The sequence below is a fragment of the Rissa tridactyla genome, chromosome 2, assembly GCF_028500815.1.
Source record: "Rissa tridactyla isolate bRisTri1 chromosome 2, bRisTri1.patW.cur.20221130, whole genome shotgun sequence".
Classification (NCBI taxonomy): Eukaryota; Metazoa; Chordata; class Aves; order Charadriiformes; family Laridae; genus Rissa; species Rissa tridactyla.
Genome location: NC_071467.1, coordinates 145,765,362 through 145,789,963, shown reverse-complemented (window position 1 = coordinate 145,789,963; position 24,602 = coordinate 145,765,362). Strand labels below are relative to the sequence as shown.

The 24,602-nt window shown below is 37.3% G+C and overlaps 1 protein-coding gene across 4 annotated transcripts in view; it reads right to left on the bottom strand.

The window, feature by feature from the left end:
- The window catches only part of LOC128904906 (macrophage mannose receptor 1-like), a 34,073-nt gene that overhangs the window by 2,936 nt on the left and 6,535 nt on the right, over nucleotides 1-24,602 (bottom strand). For 2 of the 4 annotated variants that reach the window (XM_054189906.1, XM_054189909.1), the window contains exons 5-28: nucleotides 24,093-24,206; nucleotides 21,626-21,772; nucleotides 20,544-20,726; nucleotides 19,840-19,997; nucleotides 19,351-19,461; nucleotides 18,098-18,213; nucleotides 17,510-17,658; nucleotides 16,297-16,496; nucleotides 15,874-16,001; nucleotides 15,157-15,244; nucleotides 14,451-14,586; nucleotides 12,339-12,377; nucleotides 12,081-12,244; nucleotides 10,452-10,519; nucleotides 9,913-10,013; nucleotides 9,129-9,271; nucleotides 8,508-8,613; nucleotides 7,506-7,702; nucleotides 6,224-6,326; nucleotides 5,257-5,489; nucleotides 3,917-4,082; nucleotides 2,201-2,353; nucleotides 565-681; nucleotides 128-295 (exon numbers count right to left, since the gene is read on the bottom strand). In XM_054189906.1, the coding sequence (XP_054045881.1) occupies nucleotides 128-295; nucleotides 565-681; nucleotides 2,201-2,353; nucleotides 3,917-4,082; nucleotides 5,257-5,489; nucleotides 6,224-6,326; nucleotides 7,506-7,702; nucleotides 8,508-8,613; nucleotides 9,129-9,271; nucleotides 9,913-10,013; nucleotides 10,452-10,519; nucleotides 12,081-12,244; nucleotides 12,339-12,377; nucleotides 14,451-14,586; nucleotides 15,157-15,244; nucleotides 15,874-16,001; nucleotides 16,297-16,496; nucleotides 17,510-17,658; nucleotides 18,098-18,213; nucleotides 19,351-19,461; nucleotides 19,840-19,997; nucleotides 20,544-20,726; nucleotides 21,626-21,772; nucleotides 24,093-24,206 (3,288 nt within the window). The remainder of the gene's footprint in view (nucleotides 1-127; nucleotides 296-564; nucleotides 682-2,200; nucleotides 2,354-3,916; nucleotides 4,083-5,256; nucleotides 5,490-6,223; nucleotides 6,327-7,505; nucleotides 7,703-8,507; nucleotides 8,614-9,128; nucleotides 9,272-9,912; nucleotides 10,014-10,451; nucleotides 10,520-12,080; nucleotides 12,245-12,338; nucleotides 12,378-14,450; nucleotides 14,587-15,156; nucleotides 15,245-15,873; nucleotides 16,002-16,296; nucleotides 16,497-17,509; nucleotides 17,659-18,097; nucleotides 18,214-19,350; nucleotides 19,462-19,839; nucleotides 19,998-20,543; nucleotides 20,727-21,625; nucleotides 21,773-24,092; nucleotides 24,207-24,602) is intronic. The other 2 variants (XM_054189907.1, XM_054189908.1) reach the window with 2 other exon arrangements.

Genomic DNA, 24,602 nt, shown 5'->3' with positions numbered 1-24,602 from the left:
GCTGAATCCTGCTATTAGTGTCTATTGGTTTTGAACACAAACCTGTAATGTTTTACATTTTTACATTATACAATGAAAATATATTATCAGGCATTATTGACCTTAATGTATTAGAAATATGACTTACTTTTTGGTTTTTTACAGATATATCCTTTTTTGAAAGAACAGACATTGGTGTTCCAGAAGCCGGACAATGCACATACTTCTCCACACTCTTTATACCTTCTGTTTGAAGGTTCTCCCATTTGCCAGTTGACAAAATCCATTGCAGATTTGTCTGTCCATTCCCACTGTCCTAATATTTAAAATGGGCGTATATGTATAAAATACAGGGAGGTAGGCAGATGGAATAAGTTGTGATGGGGAAAACAAGCAATTATATTACGAATAGGTAGTTAAATGTTTCAGTTACATTTGTAAGCATATGTAAGCATGCTTTGAAATAAACTTTGTATATTTTTTATATACGTCTACTTTCAAGTATACAAAGTTGCTTTCTTTTAATATAACATATCATCATTTTGTATGATATGATAGTGTATGATTAAATATTGAAGATATTACCTCTGTCATTTTTCTTTAGCCCTATCCAAAAGTTCGGTGATTTTCCGTGGAGTATCTTAATGGTGTCTGACAGAAAGTTTGTTTCAGTATAGTCTCCTACTGATACCAAATTAGCAGCTGAAAAAATATTAATGAACACATCACAATGTCTCATTTTCTTACAGCTTAAGTCAATAAACATATAAAAGATATGCAAAAAGATACAAAAGACACTGATTTGTGCACATAATAGTCACTAGTCTCGTTATGGTTATTATATAGCTATGTTATATTTTGAGCATGACTGTGAGCTGTATGGATGAAAATCAGCACAAAAACATAGATTTTTGTTTAGCCTTTGGTATTTCAGAGAAGAAAAATTGCTCTCCTGCAATACTTTTTGGACAGGTCCAACCACTCGCCAGAATGTGATGCAAGGAGGCTGAAAGTAGTACATATGATGTAGTCAGCACCCTGCCCCTTGCCACTACAGCTCTGTCATCCACCAGCGGCTGGGCAGCATTTTTGGCAGTGCCTGATGCTAGGTACTGCAAGGGTAGAGAGGATGTGTAAGCAGCTAGAGGTTGCGGTCCAGAAGACGTCCAGAAGTTGATTTATAATTGCCATATGCCCTGGCAGTACAAGTACACAAAGCTGTGTTGGGGTCATCGGGAAATGACTACCTTCCTGGCCTGGCATGTCGGCAAAAGTGTTGGAATTTAGAATGTGGACAAATGTCCAAATGTGACCTTTTATTCTGGTTATTAGTGTAATGTTTATTTTTTCTGGTAATTGTGTGATTTGTCTTTCTACAGAACCATTTCAGGAATTCTGTTGTCACACAGCTGTAAAGTGTAGCCTTTGCAGAGCTACTTTTTCTGTTTACTCAGTCATAGGTCAGTGTTTTCAAAGATACAAGGAAATGCTGCTAGAAATCCTTGTATTCTCTCTTACAATTAGAATACTATCACTCAGACATATAGTGCTGATGTGTAGGATATTTCCTATCTTGGTCACACTGAAATGCATGCTGCATCACAGCAATTCTCAGTGTACAGTCAGGAGGAATAAAAAATGTAAAGTGTCTTTTCCTTCCTCTTGATCCACACACAGCTCTTCTCTCCAGATCCTAGACAGCAGTGGGGGCTGTTCCAGACCAGGAGCTGCATGACTGGATGTGTTTTACTGGTTCATGAGAGGTAAATGACTCTTCCATCTCGCTTCTTGTTTAGCCAGTGAGATCCAATTAATAACCTGTGCCCTGGAACTACCAAAGACAACTTTCCTATGAGTTTGTGTCTCCTAGTTTACACTGTGTGTGGATTCCCTTTTGTTTGGGGAAGGGAAGGCTAACCCTGCAGTCTGTGCCTCAGTGGGACTCTTAAAAGTGTTTATCTCCCTACACAATTACTGACTTCCATAAAACTAGCAGGAATTTCATATTTTTGAGATATTCATATTTCGCCTATTATTTGAGATATCGGATGCCTCTGTCTCTGACAATGTTTACTTTTATAGTGAAAAAGAATGCTCAGAAAAGCAAGCTAAAAAGTATTAAGTTTGAAGTTTTAAAGTAATATAAGATTTGCTTAGCAATACGATTCATTATTTCATGTGTTTAATTACATCCTGAATTTTTCTAAGACAAAACACTCACCTAGTCGGGCACATTCCTGATGAGCTTGAGACCAGCTTCTTTTCCTGGAGGCGTCAAAGTAATAGCAGTGGCCATGGAAAGGTATCCAAGATTTGTGTCCTCTTGATTCAGGGCATTTTCCAGGAAGTTGTGGGGGCTCAGTAGGCACCGTGACTGATAAGAGATCAGGTAGCTGGATTCTTTATTTCATAAAATTTGGTTTTCCTGTTATACTAGTCAAACGGAACTAAACAGACTATATTAAGTTTGTTACCATAGAAGAAATGAAGCATGTTCTAAAAAGAGCTTGAATATGGGGTTGATTTTGTGTTTGAGAGCACATTTTGCTTCATATTCATTTATCAAGTTGATTAGGAAGATACATTAGTCTATCAGAAGAATAGATTCTATCCAATGATGATTTTGTAATTACTGTAGTCAATAAAATATCCAGCTGGTTTTCTGACATAAATGTCTGCCAAATTAGTTAAAACTGCTATTTGTAAAATGTCCCCTGACACTTCAGTCTCATTTTTTGACAGGATCAAAACCTTATGGCAGAAACTGTGATTGTGAATGAAAGTGTTGGTATAACTAAACATGGCTTGCAGGATTTTTTATTAAACTGCATCCTGAATAAATTCCATAGTGATTGATATAACAGGAAGATTTTGGATGAGAAGATAAATGCAGATGGAACGAAAATTAAATGTTCTGCCAAATTACATTTTCTTCCTGTGAGTCTTCTACAGTCTATTTCTTTCCCTATTAAGGGAACATTCAGCTCTCAAATTAGATTCCAGAATATTAAAGTGGAAAGAGACATTATATATCAAATCTGAGGACTTTTGTCAAATTACAACATCTTTGAATGTAATTTGGTATGTAATTTTAAATTTTCTAATGATTCAAGATCTTCCATAATGTTAACAAAATGAGAACATAGCTAAATTGTGAAATCATATTTATATTTATTTCCATAGAAATTATAGACGTTTGTGCTTGGCTCAAGGGTCCTCAAGGGGTTATTTACTTTATCCTTGTACTCACAGGTGACATGAAGTTGATATGTAATTATATCATTTCTAACAGATGTTTGTCCAGTCTGTTCTTAGCAACCTGTAGTGATGGAGATTCCCTGACCTGTACAAAGGATTTATTAAAGGCTTCCGTACTGATAAAATTAGAAGGTTTTTCTTGCCGTGTTTAAGTCTGTTACTCCTTTCCCACTCATATCAGACATAGAGAAGAATTTAATTTCATTCTTTAGGGCTTGTTTTTAATATTTAAAATTTATAATGTGGTTTCTCTTTGTCCTTTGTTTCTTAGCCTTTTGTCCAACTCCAATTAAATTTTTCTTTTTAATCCTTGTTTCCTGGCCATTTGAAAACCCTAGTTGACCGAGAGCCTTTTCAAACTTTGGTGCCCCAAACTGGCTACAGAATTTCATCTGGTGCCTAATCAAAACAGATCTCATAGCAAGTGAATGACTTTTCCTATTAGAATGAATAGTTAAGAAATTAATGATTATTCAATCCTTTGTTTCTTAGGATTTTAGTAATTATTATTATGAATTAATTTATTTCTGGGAAGAATTCCTGTCAATATTTAGAGCTATATAGTTAGCTATTCGTGTCTTCCTGTATACTAGTGTATAAGTACTTTTCCAGTGGCTTGTTATATTAGCACAGTCGATAAATCTACAGGCCTTCTAGTTTCTCATATTCAATTGCTTACCATTTGATTTTTTACAGACAGAAAAGAGTTTTTCCTTGCAAGACGCTGTCTTCCAGGTGCCATCAATGTCTAGATAGACACATGCTAATGTCTGTTTTGGTTCCCCGCTGGACCACTTGCTGTAAGCTAATCTCCATCTGTCAATCCATTGATACTTGCCATTGGTCTGGAAGCAAAATCTGTATGGTAATTTCAAGGTTGCTGAGAGTGACATAGCTGCTACACACGATACTCAAGAGAACTCTCGTGTAACCAGTATGGACTCCTATGCTTACTGTTGCCCCCTTTTTGTGCTTGTAAATGCTAACTGCAACAAAATGCACAGTGTCTGTTATCCACAAATATGAATGCAAAATGATTTTTTTTCTCCCCTCCAAAACGTATCTAACATTAATTCAGAGCATTTTTCAAGCACTGGGAAATGGAAGGGATAAAAGAAAGGGGGCATGAGAGAAGGCATAAAACTGGGAGTCAGATAAGACGTCATGTTGGTAGGACCACCCAAAGGTCTGCATGAAAAATGGGAGTGTGGGTGGGAGTTTTCTTAATAAGCAGCGCCGATCGCCATCCCTTTTGTTATAGTTGTCATGACTGTGAATCATGGGGAAGAGTGTAGCATGTCAAAACACACCTACCATCCAAATGTTCGCTCTCCCCTGTCATACAACTGATACAGACGTCTCACAAACAGAAGGGATTTTTTTCCATAATATTCTAACTTCCTCATGAGAACACCATTAAGAATTGCATTTTCAAATGAAAAAATGTACCCATTGGTCAATATGCACCATATCATATAGCCTCCAGATTCCTATAACTAATTTTTACCCTTGTTTCTGTTCACAACTGTATTTTGCTACTGCTACCATAAATAAGACTATTCTAGTAGAATGTGTGAGCATAAACACACACACAAAAAACGTTTCTTCGCAGGTCTCAGATCTGCAACCTGAGATATAATATCACTGATCACTAGGTATATAAATGCATGGCAGGGGGGCAGGATGGACATTATTCCTGGAATATTTTTTATATTAAAATAAACTAAAAATGTGGGAGATTTTACAATTTATATTTGAGAGTCTTTAAATTACTCCAAATAACACACAGGGTTGTTATGTACTGGTTTGCAGGAGCATTTCCTTGTGCATTTCAGAGTTCATTAAAATCTCCACTGTATGAGTCTTATTTGAAGAATATCAGTAGGTCCTGTACTGATGTAGCATGCTGTTTGCAGCACTACACTGGCAGAAATTCCTGTAGGTTACAAGATGAGAGCGTAACGTAAGATCAGGTCCAGTGTCAGCTTGACTACCTGTATGTAATGGATGTGTTCTTACCGCGTTGCTGTTAAGACCAATCCACAGAGGCTCTCCATATTCCCATGCAAGTAAGAACAACAATGCCTGGTGATATGGGTCTAAAACGCTGGCAAGTTCTGAGGCATTGTTATTGCAGTTTTTCTGTGCTTCCTCCCAATTCATTTTCGAACGGGTGACAGCATAGCTAACGCCACCAGAATGGTCAAAAGCGAATTCCAGCGATGTTGCTGATGACTTAAAGAGTTCAGGATCTGTAGCAATAAGGTGAAAAAAAAACCCAACCCAAGAACAGTAAAATCTGGAGGCCATATTTGACTTGAGCAACTGAATGACATCTTAATTATTTACAAACCTAGTAGAAAATGGAATGGAACACCTTCTCAGTAGCTGTTTATAAGTAACAGATAACGTCAAAACAACAGTGAACTTACTGCATGAAATAAATACATTTTCAGCCTCTGAGAATTTTGAATCAGTAAATTCATAGTATCTTGTATTGCAAAGGTAAATTCACCCCATCAGTCAAAAACCCCACACCTACCCTGTGTGTTTTCAAAATACTCTTTGGGGCTTAGCAGCTTTGTGACTGTCAGGTTTATTTGGGTTGGAACTAGATGATCTTTAAGGTCCCTTCCAACCCAAACCATTCTGTGATTCTGTGATTTGGATAAATCTAAAACTTACCAGTTATGATAATCTATAGATCGTTATGAACTTATGTAATTAAAATGTTTTTGGGTTTTGGCTATTTAATTACACTTTTGAAAATAAAATGATTTTGCTTTCCTAAATTCTGACATTTTATTTATTGTCCCCTTCTCTAAAGCATTGCTAAGTAACACTGGGGTGCAAGATGGTCCCTTAGATTTTACCAATCCTTTGCCTAAAAAAAAAAAAAAAGATGACTGATCTAAAGCATGTTAAACAAGGAAATTGGTTTTAATCCTTGTATTATAAATTTCAAGATTAATGATACAGAGCTCACCGCTATTCTTCTGGCATATATACCCTTTGTACTTATAACATTCCTCATTGTTCCATTTTCCTGTGTCATCAGCATGACCTCTCTTCAGAGAAACACAATCAAACTGTTGGAGTAAGAGAAAGAATACGAGTACATTGATATTAGAAGTTATAAAACAAAGTACTATAACCCCCTGGGTTGTTTCACTCCTTTTTTCTTTGAATTCTGATATTGTAGGGTTTGTACTAAAACTCTAGAAACACCTTTTTATCCTTTTCAGTCCTTTCTGGCCTTGTATGTGGTGGCCAGCTCCACCTTGGTACTGTCTTTGTAATCTTCAGTTCAGCCTGCTTGTTCATTTGGTTATTTTTGAGGAGGTGTACTTGAAAGGCACTATTATTTTCAAGAACCTTCTGTAACACCTTCTGTCTTGACTAATGAGTGACTATCAGTGAGTTTGTTGAGTAAGAATGAAATAAAAATAAATGGAGGTCATGCTATGTATTTGGCTTGCAAAGCCAACTTTAAATAGTGGTTATTCTTGACAGAATCATCTAAATGATGGTCCTTGACAGAGTTATCATCAGCTCTAGTTCTCAGAATTTGTTTCAGCTACACCAGATCAGGTGCTGAGTGCTTCAGAAGATGGAACTTGAAGTTTATTACAACCTGCAACAGCCTTATTATGGAAATAAATGGAAGAAAGGCAATGTGGATGTGCAAAGCAGTCTATATTGGTCTGAATATGTAGAACTCTCTTTTATTTACAGCATTCTGAGGTTTAATTTCAGTGCTAGCAGTGGAGAGGGTTTGATTGGTTTAGAAAGTAGTTGACATCTGTTGGCCCGTAGCAATTCAACTACAATTTTAAATAGGGAAGAAGTAGAAAAAAATGGAACTCTTTCCTCTTGCATCCTCTCCTCCTTCTTTTTCAAACATGAGTTAACATGTCAAACATGAAAATATTTCCAATGTGTATTTACTTCTAAAACTCTAATGTTGCATTTATGTTTTCTCCAAAATGAACAGCAAATTACTATGAAAAAAACAACTTTACACAATCTATCCAATCTTTATTCAATCTGCCCATTGCTGCAATTTTTCCAATTTGGCAAAATTGCAGTAACGCCATTTTGTGCTCTGAAATAGCTAGAATACTCAAACATTGAAACTTTTTATCACTAATCCCAGTGAACAACTTGGGGAGAAGGCTGAAGCAATGACTGTAGCAAAGTGAGCAGTTTACTTGAAGTGATATTTCTCCTCAGATTTAACTTGATGGTAAACGCTAGGTGGTATTTACCTGTTGCAGGTTGTGGCCATCTTCTGGACGCAGACTGGGAAACAAAACAGGTTCTACAAGTTTTGGGGAATCTGGAGCCCAGTTTGTATAGGAGACAGCACTTCCATCAGTCCAAACAAAGTTGAGTTCTCTGAGTAGGTCATTCAAGCCAATCCAGGGATCATTTGAAACATCCTTCAAATGGTAAGTGAGAAAAGCTGGAAAAAAGCCAATCGAAAAGATGAACATGTCATGTCATCAGACTGCTCATAAACAAGTCCTAAAGTATTTCGTTTATTGAAGTCTTGTAAATACATTTTAATTAGCATTTGATTAGAAATTTACCCAGGTTTATTATTTCAAGGTTATGCCAAGTGTTTGCCTGTGAAAATTCTCAAAGAGTGAAAGTATTTGGAACTACAGAGCAAGATTGGAAAGAGGAAAGATAAAAAAAAACCTGCCTGACCACCATGTTATCTAATGAGTTCACTTATTTCAACACTCAGGATGAGCTGATTGACTGATGGAAATGTGTAGCTGTATACAGGTGCAAATGGAAGCCCGGGAACATAGGCAAGGTGAAAATGTGTCTTTCTCTGGCATTCTACTTCTGAATTAAGTTGCAGAATTTAGGCAGTCATTTCAGAGATATGGTAATATATCCCTTTCTACTTCTGGCAGAAACAGCCCATGGTTTCGTTTTCTTTCTCTGTGTCTAAAACTACAAATGCCAGGTCTGGATCTTTTATTTTATGCTAATTCATACCCTATAAAAAATGTAAAGCAGTTTGCACGGAACAGGAGGAAGCAGCCCTTAGCATCACTTAGTCTTTAGCATGACAGATGGTTCCAGTTCTTCCAAAAACATTTCATGCCATGGCCATATAACCTATGTTGAGTATACATATTATAAAATACATATATTTATGTACTGTCTCTTTTTGTTATGTTCTTCTTTGCATGAAATGACCACTGTGTACAGAGTAAATGCTATCTATTACCTAAAGCGGTGTTGCAGTGTACCTTGTACTTGTTCATTATGTATGCTCGCCAGATTTCCTCCAAGGCTTGTACAGGTTCTTCTTGCGCTATGCCAGTTTTCATAGGAATGGCCAAAAAATTTGTAACACTAGGGAAAAATTAGTATAGACTGTTATTGAGTGACAGCAAAAGGAATCTACGATGGAATTACACTTGTTTAAGCAGAAATTAGCCCAACTCAGACACACAAAATAATTTTCAAAAATTAACAGGGACTTAGCTCTGAACCAAGGCAAAACCATTCACAAATTTTAAATTTACTCTCTGTCTTTCTGTGAGGGACTGAGAAAGTCTCTATACACTATACACTACACTATACTCTTTACACTATAGTTGGTACTTTCATTTGAATTCAGTTCAATTTTTTGAAAGTACATACAATATAGCAGTTTTTCCAATGTATCTCAGATGACCACTTCTCAGGAAAACAATTAAAAACCTGTAAACCCACTAATTGGCAAGAACTAGTCAACTGGTTCAATTTTTAATGCAACTTTGCGTAATCAACGTCAAAAGATATCTGGAAGACAAAAGGTGTCTTGTATATCTTTAAGTACCTTCCCAAGGACTAATATCACTGTACCTAGATGGATGTTATCATACCTGATTTTTAAATAAAAGCCAATCTTTAGGACATCCTCCAGGAGGTGAAGGTACCGCTAAAGGAAGTGTTGAATTTTTCGAAATTCGGTGCCTCTCACAGATATAGCCGTTTGAAAAACCACAGCTGACATCATTCCACAAGCCTGAAATCAATTTAAATATAGATAATAAGACACTAAATAAGATTGAAATTTGTGGCAAAGTGAACTGACTTCCATGCTTGGAGGTTCGAAAGCAATCTGCCTGGGAATGTGAGATAACAAGCTTCAGCCCAACTCTACCTCCCATCATCACTGCTTACAGGAGGACTTTGGTCCTGCTGTGACTGTTGGAGTAGAGGCCATACGAGATGGCTGATATGGCAACTCCATGACCTCTTGAGTAGATCCCACCTGAACAGCTTTGTTGCACTGAAACATGCAAGCGTAAAGTAACACTTTATCAGTGAAAACACTATAAAACATGAAACTCCATATGTGTTCTATTCCTTTGCAAACTATTCCCTAATTATTTTTTTTGAAAGACCAATTTGCTGTTGATTTGGATAGAACATATTTTTTGTGCAGTGGTTATATTGTCCCTGCATTCCCCGTTAAAATAAGTTTCTTTTATTCCACATTTATGGCCCCTGAAGAAGCCTCAGATATAATGACTACATTTTATTATGCATATTTTCTCAAATTGCTGGGAAAAAAATGGATTAAAGCTGGCAAGTTATTTTTAACAAACAGGGTAGGAGCAGTACCCATAAAAATATTTTTTGTTTTAAAGTTTTATAACTCACCATCCTTTTTATTTAAGACCACACAATTTTCTTGACCGTGTGCAAAGTTGGGCTCACCCTGGGACCAGGCTGTGTAGTGCACCGGGCTTCCATCCATCCAACTGGAAAAAAATCCAACAACAAAACAGTAGCAGTTGCTCAGGTAGTGTGCATGGAGCAGTTCAGAAAAATCTACCTTAACATACTAAAAATATATTTTTTTAAAATACAGCTGAGTCTGTCTGTAAATTGAGTTTCCATTAGAATTAAAAGACCTTTGATAATGAAATCGCTGCATGCCAATTAAAAGAATAAAAACTCCTTTATTTTCATTAGACATTATCTATGTATTCGTAGCATGCGTATTACCTATAAAAATGCCATTTAAACTAGTGCTTTTACAATGTATTTAAACCAAGGAGAGCACACATTTCAACATGCAATATAACTCTCTGAATCTGCATTTAATTCCCTTGCTGTGGTCCCTCTAGAAGGAATTCTGGCAGTACAAAACTTCTACAACCACTTTTTATGAATCTTGATGTATCTTGTTTACCTACCTAAACTGTTGATCAGCATTCTGAAATAATCCTATGAGATATGATTCCAATTTGCCATTTTTTAAGATCTAAACACAAAAAAATGTACTTTTAGTTAGTGCTTTCTAATATTTAGCAGTTATCTAATATCAAAAAGTGTAATTTTTGTGCTATGGAAGCAAATAGATGAATACACGTTGTATAAATGATCACATGTAGTCACAGAGAGAACCTCTGTTGATGTAAATACCATACAACACATACTTTTGCTTTATTATCTTTATTATGCTGCTTTCCCACTTTTGGCTGCATTATTGGTATGATCAAAGCTTTTAAAGTTGTGTTCTCAATTTAAAAAGAAACTAGTAAGACTTGAGAAAAAAATTAGTATAAAATTTTTTGGTACTTTCCTGTTCTTAACCATCCATGTAATTCCTGTGTCTCATGCTGTCTGTCCTCTCCTCCTTTCCTATCCTTTCCCACATAAACATGGAATCATAGAATTGCCTGGGTTGGAAGGGACCTTTCACTAAACCATATCTCTAAGCACTAAGTCTGCCCATCTTTTAAATACCTCCAGGGATGGTGCCTCAACCACTTCCCTGGGCAGCCTGTTCCAATGCTTAATAACCCTTTCAGTGTAAAAATTTTTCCTAATATTCATTCTAAACCTCCTCTGGTGCAACTTGAGGCCTTCTCCTCTTGTCTTATCGCCTGTTACTTGGGAGAAGACATGAATCCCCACCTCACTACAACCTCCTTTCAGGTAGTTGTAGAGAGCGATAAGGTCTCCCCTCAGCCTCCTTTTCTCCAGGCTAAACAACCCCAGCTCCCTCAGCCGCTCCTCAGAAGACTTGTGCTCCAGACCCCTCACCAGTTTCATTGCCTTTCTCTGGACCCGCTCCAGCACCTCAATGTCAAAGCAAGCATCTAATAGTCTGAAACAGAAAGGAGGTTGTGTGGCTACTTCGGTATTACTAAACCAAACAGGATTATGGCCCAGTTTTGAGGCAACGTCCATGCTGTTAAATTTTCAGCATGCCCCGACACAGCTTTGGCATGTACCTATCAGAACCATCTCAGGCAACATGTAGGCAGTGCCCTTGAAATACATGAACAGTTTTGGTGCATGTTGCAGGGAAACTATTTCATGAAGGTCATAGTTTGTCAGTCCCTGACCTGGGCCAGGCTATACCTTTCTTTGAAAAGTTGTTTTGTTCAGCAACATTATGTGGTATGTGACCATCAGAGCTACACTGGCAGTAGCCTCACATCTACGTATAACATTGTATTCTAGAACATGACATCCAGATGAGAGGTAACCACCCTGTTAAAAGGACAGTTTTCTCAGTATACACCTAATCTGCCTGTTCAGTGCTCCTTAGGTATATTTGGTCATGGGCAGAACTCTATTTAGATTAGAATATACAAGAATATACGCACCCTAGTAAATGGTAGATTCTTTTGTATTTATTTTCCTACAGAAAAGCTCTATTCTGTAGAATAAATACTTTTTCATTGAACATTTAAATCTACTGCTAATAAAAAGTAGTGGTAATATGGAACAAGCACATTCTCCTGTACTTCACAAGCATGTGCAGCAGGGTATATAGGCCATATATTGTATAACATAGCCAAATTTCCTCTTACATTTTTCCACAAAAATTTTCTTTCACTATTATTTCCAATAGTAGCAAGATCTCCATGATTGTTTTTGCAGAATGTTCTGGCTTTCTCCATAGAGACCTTTTCCATGCTGAAGAAATATTGTTTGTCTCCTTTTATAATCCAGCCATCTTCTGTGACTTCATACGCTGCAACACAGAAGAGGAATCTCTATATTCTTCACAGTTCTTAGGCAAAGAGTGATATTACACTTTAGGTAAGAGAAAATAAACAGAAGCTTACTGGCAGAAGGGCCCGGAGGTTCTGGTTTCAAGGGTGTCCCTATAATGAAATGGGGAAAAAAAATGAAGATGTAAAATGTTCAAAAACGTTGAGCCAGTATAAGTGTTCAATTAGTGGAAATTATCTTCATGTCTATCAATTTTTCATATTTTACATATTCAATGCAGAATATATTTATATCATGTCTTTGATACAGAGAAAAAAAGGATGTTCAGGGAATAACAGATGCATTACAGGCCCACATCTCTGTCTTCATAGATTATTCGTAAATGCATTTTATACATCCTGAATGTTCCCTAAATTACGTGACTGAAGTTAGTCTGAATGGCTACTTGTTTCTGAAAGAAAACTAAATAGTGAAAATACTTTACTTCAATGTTGGTGTACTTTGCACAATAATAAGAGATTCTTTATGGATATTTTCTTGCATATGAACAAGAAATTAAAATCCTAAACAAATTTTTGCTTCAAAGTATTTTATATTTTATTAGTATTCATTTGTTTGTGAAACTTTTTTTTTCCTGTGTAACTGCTTTTTGAAGAATCACATTTGACTGAAGATCCACCAGCTTTTGAGGAATAATTTAAAAGAAAAAATTCCACATGACACGGAGTGGGGTATTGGAGCAATGTTTCTCTAAACATGCAAGGCCAAGACCTATAAAAATGTAAAACAAGCATCACCTTTATAATTTTTTTCCCCAGGAATTCATCATAATGTTTGTTTTGCTGTATGTGTAATTACATTAAATCAAGTGTGTGCTTGGGTGAAAAAAAGAGTCATGTCATCTTTTAAAAACAATCATCTCCTGTATGATTGGATAAAAGTTTTAAAAGAAAAAAATATATGTCTGTTCTGGAAGTACAAAGCATTATGGCTATTTCAGTATATTTCAGTATGACATTATGCACTGCTGACTAATGATCGTAATTTCTTCACGCTATAATTTCTGCCATTCATACACTAATAATAATTAGCAGTATACAATTCCTATTGACAGTTTTGCTAATGATTTTTAGTTGTGCTGAAGTTACCAGGAAAGATATCTTCACATCATCTCTTTGAGGTAGATGTCTATGACCATTACTCTTTAAGTATGAGAAGCTGAGACAATGTGCCTTGAATTTTGAATAATTCACCAGTACAGAAATTATCTTATTTAGAAAAGCATCACTTTAAATGTTAACTCTTACTGGTTGTGGGAAGGAGCCTAAGGAGCCACCAAAGCAACATTTCTGTTAGTCTTGGAAGTAAAATGTGTAACTCAATGCAAAGCTGTAATTGATTCCTCTCTTATTTTGCTGAATATCTTTCTCAACAGTAGTTACATTTTGAAAACAAACAAACAAACAAACAAACAAACAAGCAAACAAACCACCACCAAAACCCAGAAGTATAAATGTAGAAGAATTTGCTACTAGTATGAGAGGAAGACGTGAGCCTGCCTATTGTCTTAAAGTATATAAATTTTGAAGCTTGGATTACCATCTTTTGATTACAGCAAGCCTGTTGTTACAGGAGTTTCTTCACATGTCATCTTACAAAGAGCAGGATTCTAGTATGCTGGTAGTCTTGTTTAAATTAGGGTAGGTGACTAATGTGTCCTTGTGTAGCATTCTAGCTGCACCTGAGCGGAGGAGTGAAGTTTCACTTCACAAAGAATACGGAAATTGAAAGTAATCTTTTTCTTTCAAATTGTTCCCCCAACTTGGAAATTCCCTACGAGCAAAAGTTCCAAGAAACATTCAGTTTCATGTCAGTCAAAGCTTCTGGTTTGATAAAAATCTGCTTTTATGCAGAGCAGTGAATTTTGCCAGATAAGCCCTTGAGCTTGCTTTCACCTTATTGTCTATGATACTATAATTATATAAACAAGTATGTTTTCAGTAAATCTTATATATTTTTTAAATAAAACAAAGTTTATCTTTAAGAGTTGAAACATTGTAGTCTGAAAGTATTTCTATGTGTTGACCTATTTTTCCTTATGTAAAATTCCCGTGAAATCAACCAAATTTTTTACCAGCATGTAATTTCCAGAATTTCCTGTTTTGATAGAATGGGATTACGTTTAATTTCTTCCTAATGTGAGTTTAGAGTAAAAATTAACCTACCTTTCTTTATTTCACAAATCCAGTTATGATTGTATTCGCAGTGCACCTTAATCCATGATATGGAAGATGTTTCACTGATTGCTCCACAATATTCAAACGCAGTATTGTAAAAATAATGGTTTGCCTTATAATTCACCTACAGAAGAAACAGAGCTTTGGTTTTTATTCTTATCGTACAGGGAAAAAAGTTGTATTCTGGAAGGAAAGAGAAGCAGCACTGAAGTTTCAAACCACTCCTTACTTTCCTCCTACGGCGGTGCAGCCTACGTGGGCTATTAAAGCAATACAGTCCGCAAGAAAAAAGAAATGCTGCATTTGCGCAGCGTTGAACAGACTCTAGGAGTCCCGTGAAAACTGTAATCAAATGAGGTTATCAATCAATAGGAGGGGAAAGGAACGTGGCAATATGTTACCAGAAACTAATAAAAATCAGGAGAGACCTTTCTCATATAATTGCCACTTAGATAATCACCTCTGTAGCTGCAGCTAGTACTCCATGTTACCGCTGTTGTGAAGGTGTAACCTCAGAGTTTATTGGCCTTTTTCTTTTTGAAACCAGTATGAAGAATAATGATTTAGAGTTACCCAGTGGCAAGGTGGGCATTTTTGGGAATTCTTATACAACTTTCATTTACACCAGTCATGGAAACAGCTCCAATGGCGAAAAAGTCAGAACAACAAGAAACTAGCAAGGTCAAACACTCACCGGCGATCCATCACTCCAGGAAAGTCCGCCATCAGGATCCAAACACTGCAAACCTATCCAGAAAGGCTGAGATGATGGGGTTTTTTTCCTAGATTATGAAAAAATGTATCATGGAAGAAGAGGACAGATGTGGCTAGCTCTGATAAATTTTGCAAATTACATGGGTCAGTAACTCTCACATTTATTGAAGACTTCAAATGGAGTAGAAATTTTAAAAATAACAAAATGCTGTTAGCCAGCAAACTCCCGTTAGCAAGTCAGTGAAGTTCACACCTTAAAATTTTCTACTTTGCAAATGGTTGTGTTGAAAACACAGCACATCATTGTTTTTCTTCATTGATGTTGTGATTATAGTGTTCTTTGAGAAAGAAAATGTTCAGGTTTGCTGGAAGTCACAATTTAGTTTCAAAATGTTTCAGTGAACAAACTTAGAAATGAATCTGAAGGAGAAGCGTTCAACCAATTTGGTTGCTGGGTTGGTTTTTTTTTAATTTAAAAATTTGCAGATGATGACACATTTCTGGAACTCCAAAAATGTCTTTGCAAATGGTACCCATATGATACATTTTCTCAGTTCTTTTTCTTATGAGTATGATGATAAACAGATATAGATTTTCAACTAATTATCTCAGGAACAACTCAAGTATATTATCATTTATTCCTATATAACATATTGTTACACCAAAATATGAATTATTAGATATTTTGTTTACTTACATTATTAAGTTTGCTATCACTGTTTGCTCTTCTTCACTTCTAATGGCGGCCAGGTCTCCTCCTATTTCTCTGCAGAAATCTCGGGCTTCAAACCATGTTCTCTTTTGGTTTTCTTCTCTCACAAAAACCTATGGATACAGGTAGAACACTATGTTTACAGCACGTCAAAAATAAATCTCATGACTGCCTCGTATAAGCAAAATAGGAAAATATTCCATTACATATATATAATATGGATTAAAAAGTATGTTAATTGGATGAGCTTACGTATCACTGATAGAGTGATAACTGCAGTGATTTCTGTGAAGAGCTGTGTAAAATCTTGCTACATTTGTGCAATAACGTAGCATTCTCTGAAGTTTAGATGCCCTATTTGATGCGCTTTTGTCTCATGAGTAGGACAACTGGAAAAAAAATACTTACTCTGAAGCATGAATTAGTGCTACTGGTTGTATCCCAACCCAAGGGACATTTGGAATCAGAAAAGTTGTCGGGAGCTAGAGGAAGAGTGATTTTTTCAGCTAGTTTTTTGCAGAGGAATTTTGCCTTTACTTCACAGTTCTGAACATCCCATAGTCCGGCTGCATTTCCAGTCCTTAGGGCAACACAACCGGCTTCATTCCCTTTGTGAGATGTAAAAGAAAATTGAAAAGTGTTTTAAAGTAGTTCCCTTTACATTTTTACGGCTCATGTGATTCATTTACAAAAAACTTTGAAATATTAAGTGTAGTGTCCACTCAAAGGGGGAGCAACCAGAGTCCGTCATCATCTTTCCTCCCCTTTGAAGAGCTTTACAAGTGCATGAACAACCTGCTGCCTGCCTCTTTCCTATGCCACTCACTGCAAAGATTTGGCAGCCCATTGCCCAGGCTGGAAGGGATTTCACCCATTCTGCTCGGTTCGATTTTGCTCTTATAAGCAATGAGGACCCGGAGAAGAAATATTTTCATGGCATCGTAGAAAGTCATGGAATCATAGAATCATTTAAGTTGGAAAGGATCTTTAAGATCATCAAGTCCGACCATTAACCTAGTACTGCCAAGTCCACCACTAAACCATGTCCCTAAGTGCCATATCCACATGTCTTCTAAGTACCTCCAGGGATGGTGACTCAACCACTTCCCTGGGCAGCCTGTTCCAATGCTTGATAACCCTTTCAGTGAAGAAATTTTTCCTAATATCCAGTCTAAAACTCCCCTGGAGCAACTTGAGTCCATTTCTTCTTGTTCTATTGCCTGTTACTTGGGAGAAGAGACCGACCCCACCTCACTACAACCTCCTTTCAGGTAGTTGTAGAGAGCATCAAAGTCTCCCACGAGCTTTCTTTTCTCCAGACTAAACAACCCAAGTTCCCTCATAAGACTTGCCCTCTAGACCCTTCACCAGTTTCATTGCCCTTCTCTGGACACGCTCCAGCACCTCAATGTCTTTTGTATAGTGAGGGCCCAAAAATGCACACAGTGTTTGAGGTGTGACCTCACCAGTGCTGAGTACATGTATGAAAGACATGACTATTTCAAAGGCAGAATGTTCATATGTGTCATCATGGATGTGTTTTAGCAAAGTTGGGAAACAGTTTAGAATTACAATACAGAAAGTTCCTCAGTAGCATAAATTTACTCCTATGGCAGAGTACCAGGCATTGCCGCGTTCCAGTTTGTGTAGAGAACACCTTCACCAGTCACCCACTTGAACATCCCTGGCTCTTCTGTGTCTGAGAGACCAATCCAAAAATACTTCTCGGAGTTCAGACCAACAAGGCTGGTCAGGTAGGCTTGTTCATACCTAAAATGGCAGGAATCAGATGGGGATTAAGCCTAGCTTTCCCTTCATCTGCCATTTCTCAGCATCCTAAACTACACAAGACTAGAATGAATGGAGTCACCATTACGTTTCCTTTTATGTGGACATATGTTGCTTAACTGGGTACCAGATGGACTAGATTTAATAGTAGGTGAAGCTGTGCTATACTGAAAAACTGCTTCTTACAGAACAGAAGCATCTGTGGTCTGTTCTTTCAGAGGAGAGTACTGGAAAACATCAATGTGTAAAATACATTTAGTTAGAAAAGACATTCTGGATTTATGGATTTTAATTTTTTTTCTCCAGAAGAAGGATATCCTGTTTTTCTAGTTTCACATTTTTTTCCAAAAAGTTCTCGCCTGTTTTATAAAACTCCAATATTATTGCATCAGATATACAGTTTTTAAAACTCTTTTCGTACCTGTCTCCTATACTTGTCAAATAACCACTGCTCCTTTCACAGGTTTTCTTTGCTTCTGAAAATGTTACAGAGGTATGTCCAACTAAGTAGCAGTAAAATCCATGTCTTCCCCAGCCCTGTCAAGTACATGTGAAATATACTTGCAGTAAAAAGAGCATATGTTACAGTGCTTGAACTTCAGTGTATACTCTTAAATCAACATATTTTTAATATAACCTAGTGCGATAATGTATTCATTTGAATTCCAGTGGACCAATGGAAATTAAGCTTAGTAAACATCCAGAAAGAAGAGATTTAATGCATATGAGTCCCCCTTTTTTGACGATTATTAGTAACTGATAAATTTTAACTCATAAAAAATCAGAGGTACACAGAATGGAGGGTGTATTCAGAAGCAGGTGAATAAAACACTTCCTTAGTCAGAACCAAAGAGAGTAGTCTGTGTTATAGTGAGATGCTGACTCAAGTTTCCTGATGTTTCTAGCTAAAAGAACAGTAACTAGAGTAATTAATTGCTGTAACTCATCAGCTCACCTCAAGTCTGACTGAAGAGGCGGCATAAAAACTATTAAAAAGCAAAATTCTCAAAATTACAGCTGAATTCCAAGTCCCTTTTCCCTTCTATACCAGTTCAAGATTCGCTTGCTGCACCCAAGAAAGGTAATAAAATCTGTGTTCAGTATTTGGCTGCTGTCTAATTCCAGGCCTCAGCTCTGTTCCCCATATGGGGTTGTGGGAAATGTTACTAAATATAGAACAGAGATAAATAGGAAAGTAAAAAAAGAGAAAAAGAGAAGAAAAAAAAGGCGGTAGAATACAATAACTTGTTCAAAACAAATCCACTCATAAAAGCAATTTGATTGGTTTGATTTGGCTTCAGCAGTGAGATTTGTCATAATCTTACATCACGTCACATAGTCCAGAAATGGCTCTCAGTCTCTATTATGTCTTAGATAACCACAGATGGTTGTAGAACAATATAACAAATAGGCAGAAAACCGCAGTAGAGGCTTTAGCCTCTTTCACAGGCAGTTCTGAGAGATAATGGGCCTGACTCATATTGGCCAAAAAAGTTTCAAAATAACTTCATTTTAAATAAGGATATGTAGTGCAAATTATCACCCCGAATTTGATATACAATCACACATGTTAGGGAGGAGAAAAAAAAAAAAAGAGATAGTTTCAATGTCAAGTAGAGCTTGTGAAAACAATGGATTTTGCTAACCAGATTCTTGGTTGCGCTTTCTTCTTACCTTCAGGCAAGCAGGATCAGTCTTTTCTGTCCCAGAACCTCCTTGTAGTGGGTCTGTTCTGCAGATGTAACCCAATTTTCTATCACAGGCACTGTCTGCCCAGTATCCATCCTGAATGCAGTTTGGGAAGAGGTGAAAAATAGTGAGGCAAAACCTGTTTCCTTTAGGAACATTACTGATCATTTTGTTTTAAATATTGCTTCAATGGGACAATAAAGATCTATACTTTTTAATGAATTCCAAGTATTTGTGCTCAATTTTGAGGTTATATTAAGCTATGCTTGGCATAGAGTTTACACTCACAATCAGATATGAACATTTATCTAGTTGTCTCCAATTTAATTTTAAATTTAATTTAGAACAACCATCTTTCTGAGTGAATAAAGATACCATTCCCTGATTTGTTTCTAAATTAAATTAATTAAAAAAAATAGAAATAGAAGCAAAAATCATATAGTATAGTGCTACACAAATATGGAATGATTCTACCTCTCCTGCCATAATGACACAATCTTCTTGCCCATTGATTGCATGGGTTGGTTCTCCAGGCAACCATTTGGTGTATGTCACGGGAGTCCCATCGCTCCACTCGAAGTACATTGGAGTGCTGAGATCATTCAGACCAATCCACAGCTCATCCACAGCTTCTAACAACAGAAATTCACTTGTTTTAGTACCCAAGTTGAAACAGTCTATAGGAGCAAGGTTTTATGGACGTGAGCTGAAATTGCCATGTTACAATACAAATTCATCAAGATTAAAGACAGAGGAGTTTATTTTAAGATCCAATTCACATTCTTGTTTCAAGAAGTTAAAAAATGAGATACCAGCAGGAAATGAGATTCCTCAGCTTTATCGGTAGAAGTCCATTACTGTCTGTACAGCTACAAGGTGTCTGAGGCAGATAATCCGCCCAAGTACTGCAGTAACTAGAGCTGTCATTTCCTTAAGTGATTTCATGCAGTGAAAAACAAATGCGCATCAAAATGAAAAGAATGAAAAAGAAAATTAGGAGAGCACTAATGGTTCCTCTTGTGGGTTTTCAGTGTTTGGTTTTTTTTTAACCTATATATCTGTGGGCTTCTCTATAAATATTCATCTCAAGCAAATAATTTTCTTTTTTTAAATCTTGTATGGTTCCTAATAATATGGTTCTCCATTTGTACCAAACACTGCCCTGTAGAAATACTCACTGTAGCCAAGCTGAGAGAGTATGAAGCCATGCTCCTCGGGGTTGTGGATACTGGCCAGATTGCCATTGCTCTCATTGCAGGCAATCAGGGCTTCTCTCCATACTCTGGGGTCTCTGTGAACACTGTAACAGTGATCTCCATACGGCAACCATCCTTCTGGGCATTTAACAGGCTCTGCATCCCCTCAAAATCGATAGATAGTTCAAGTTTTTAAGTAGTGCAAACTGAAATCTAGAAGAACTGCAATTACATTTGAAATCAGTCAACTAACTAATTAGAATTAAAATGGAGCGATGACAGATAAGCAGTGCTTCTATTCATTCCTCATACATGTTAAACATTTTACTCTATTTGCTGTCGCACACTGTACTTTTACAGAAAAAGTACTGCATTTAAACAAAAGAAGAGAATAATGGAGCCAGTGGTAACTGGGTTTCACTAGTGTGAAATACGCACTTTTGGACAGAGGAATATTTTGGAATGCCACGTGTAGTGTTTTCACCCATTATATTTTGCATATTTCATAAAGGCATTATTAATGCAGCACAAGTAATGCTCTGGACACGTTGCTTTCCGTAATAAGTCTCATTAAATAAACCAGAGAAAAGCGTAATAGAAAAGTGGTCTGAACTTGTTCTTTTTGCCATCTTTTAGGTTACAGGCAGTCCCCCTGAGGAGGTGGTTTGAGCCTACTGGTGCCATCTTTCCATGACTTCAGTGATAAGCCTCGGTGTTTTCATTAGAATGCACTGCAGGAAGGGTGAGGCATCTCTAACATTATTTTCACATCCATACAGTCCGTGATACTTTTGTGACAGTGTATGGCTTAGACCACTGCCTCTGGAACCGGGAATAATAACATAAAATAAAAATTGCTTGTGTGGTTACTGGGTTCCAGGAACATTTCCAGTATTTAAATATATTTGGTTAAAGGAATAACAGTATGGTTTGTTCTGTGCCACTCATCAAAGCAGAACAACAAGTGGCAATGCTTTTTTTTTTAAATAGCAAATAGCTGTGAAATTTCATTTTAGTGACACAAATTCTGTCTTTATCAAGGGGTTTTTATTTGCTTGACACACCTGGTGGAAGAATGAAAGGATCCAGCGTGGAGTTTTCCTTTTTACAGATATAGCCAACTTTCAGCTCACATGGCTGGTTTTCCCATTTAGCATCTCTTCTGGGATTTAGTACTGCACAGAGTTTCTCAGGCTCAGGCTCAGGGCTTCCTTCATAGAATAAAGACCAAATTATTTTTATGTAGCACAGGTTTTATGTCAGCAGCTGAAAGAACAATTTTCTTCCAGCCTTTCCAAGTGTCAATTATGGACTCATGACTTCATTGCTACAGTTATTCTTCTACCAGAGATAAGGAAATGTAATTTAAAAGTACCCATCAAAACATTTCTTCAGATGCTCGATGCATAATTCACACTTTCTGCCATATTTGATTGCAGAATAGCGGTCTCAAAAATAAGACATTCCAATAAGTTTTGTGAAAATTGTTGGCTTGCACAGAAGAGAGACTAAACTTCGAGCCTGCACTGACGGAAAGGCTGCAGCAAGTCCTTTTCTTGTTCCCCCCACCTGTTTAATCAGCCTGTGTGTAGGGGTCAGCCATACATCTGCTGAGAAATATCCGCCTTAGGACCAGTAGCAGAATAAATTATGTTGTTGCCCAGTCAGTAGATGCCGGACTGAAGAGTCCAGACATTGGAGGGGTACCTGGTGCTACTACAGTTGCAATGCCGTACACAGACTGTTGGAAATCAGAGTTCATATTTTTACAGCTCATAAAACATCTAGTTTTATATCCAATTTGTGGTCAGGACCCAGTTATGTTAATAGGACTAAGTAATGAGCTTAAAACACCATGTTACAGTCATGAAATCAGAGGACATGGTTTGAGCTAATATCTTTGGGCAGGAACACAGTAAGGCAGCATCTTAACATAGGTCATCTTCACACAAGGAATTTTACAGATGTGAAGAGAGAAGAATGTTCTTCAGAGTAAGAACCATCAGCTGCTAACAATAAAAAGAAATTTCAAAACCTGAAAATTAGACTTCTAGCTCTGCACTGTAGAGCTAAACCAAGCTCAGTGAATGAATATTATTTGTTAAAAATATGAGACAAAAGCAAAATGCCACTGATCTGTGGGATACGTTGTCTGGCAGCTGAGTACGGAGTGTTGGGAACCTAGATTGGACAAAGCCTGACAGGGTAAGCTCCCTCTTCATGGGCGCATGTTATATGGCTTCTAGTTTCTAGAGCTGTGTTTAGCAGAACACAAAAACAGTCATATGGAATTCCTAAAATAAAATATAAGGCACATCTTTTGGATGGTCACATCCAAATCACATGTGAAAACAAATTTTCTCATGTCTGCAATGCCCTTGTGGGGGAGTCTTTCCTTTCTATGTCAGGTTCTGGTCCAGCGGCTTTCAGTGGTGTGCTGGAACAAAGAAGTTCCATTCAGACCCTTTGGAAAGATCCTTTCTGCATGTCTCTGGCAACTTGGCTGCAGGTTTGCTCCTTGCTGCAAGCAGAGCCTCCTCACCTGCCCTCATGCTTCCTGTGTGCCTCTCCTCTGCCTGCCTCTGCAACCAGCCCTCCAGGAGGTTCTCCGGGGCCACGGTCCTTGGGGAATGAGCAGTGTTTTCCTCTTCTCAGAGAGGTCCACAGTGTGATAACTTGCTTTTTCTTTTTCCCTCCCCCCAAAAAGTGTAAGTTATAATAATTTTGCAGTAAACTGTAAATGCGTAGATTAACTCATCATAATAGCCATCATGTGGGGACACAGGAACTCCAACAGTGTGGGCTGCTTGACATGGGAGCTAGCTGCTCTTCTGTTCTGCAAGGCTTAAGGAGTTTGACCAGCTCAGTGGAAGGCAGAAAACCCTCCACCAGACTTGGCAGCTCTGGGCTTTCCCTTCGTCCTCTGTGCCAGATAAAAACAGGTGTCACCTCTGAGACTTGGAGAAGCCCAAAAGATGGAACATGTGTGCATTTATTCAGCATCCAACATTCAGCATTTGCTGCAAACAGCTGTTGCCATGACAATCATTAAGCAACTTTCAAAAATAAGTTGCCAATGCTGCGAACTCTATTTACAGTCTCTCTTGAATGTTAAAGAGGAGACGAGAAAAGGGGAAAAGCATAAAAAGTGAAGGGCTTTGCAAGACTGATGCTCACTGACAGCTGAGTCCTTGCAGGATGCGAGGTCTCATAACCCTTGTGAGATTTGAAAAGATACAGGGGTTTTAACTGACTTGAAGGCATTCCTAGCATGCTGCAGCTCAACTAGTGCTTTTCACTTTATGTAATTCTGATAGGAGGTGAGTTTATTTAACTCCTCTGCTTGAAACTCCTTGTGATATACCCAGTGAAGAAAAGCATCATTTTCAGCTTTTTAATCTGACGTATCTCATAAGCTTTTCAACTCCATTTCCTCGTGATGATGGGGAATACTACAGGACAGTAATTAATATGCATTCAGCATTCTGGCGGGAAACATTCATTCCAAAAACTTAAAAAAACAATTACTACCTTGTGCCCAGTTAAAGTATCTGAAGGGAATGCCGCCACTCCACTGCCAGCCACTGTTGAGGTTCAGGCTGTTAAGCCCAATCCAGAGAGAGGATCTCTTGCTGTCAATCAAATCTAGGTAACAGAAAGAATTCTAATGAGATCTGTTAGGAAATGCTCTGCATTTTCAAAGTTTGGGGGACGATAATAAATGTCTGCGCAGTGATTTCTAAGTTCAGTACAGAATCCATGTTTGCTGGTAATAAACTCAGGGAGTTTATTCTGTAGTTAAAGAGAATTGTGAAAGACTATTTTGCAGATTAGTTTATCTGAATGAAATCTATATTCTACAGTTCTATATAAGCAATAAACTTTGAAAACTGAAACACTGAATATTTATGTTACAAGTTCGCTTGAGTGAGATGCAAATGATACAGGGCCTTAGTTCTGTGCCAGAGTCTACGCAAAAGTCCAGCAAATCTTTAGATTTTTAATAGTGTTATGCATAAAACTTGTATGGTATTTCTGAAA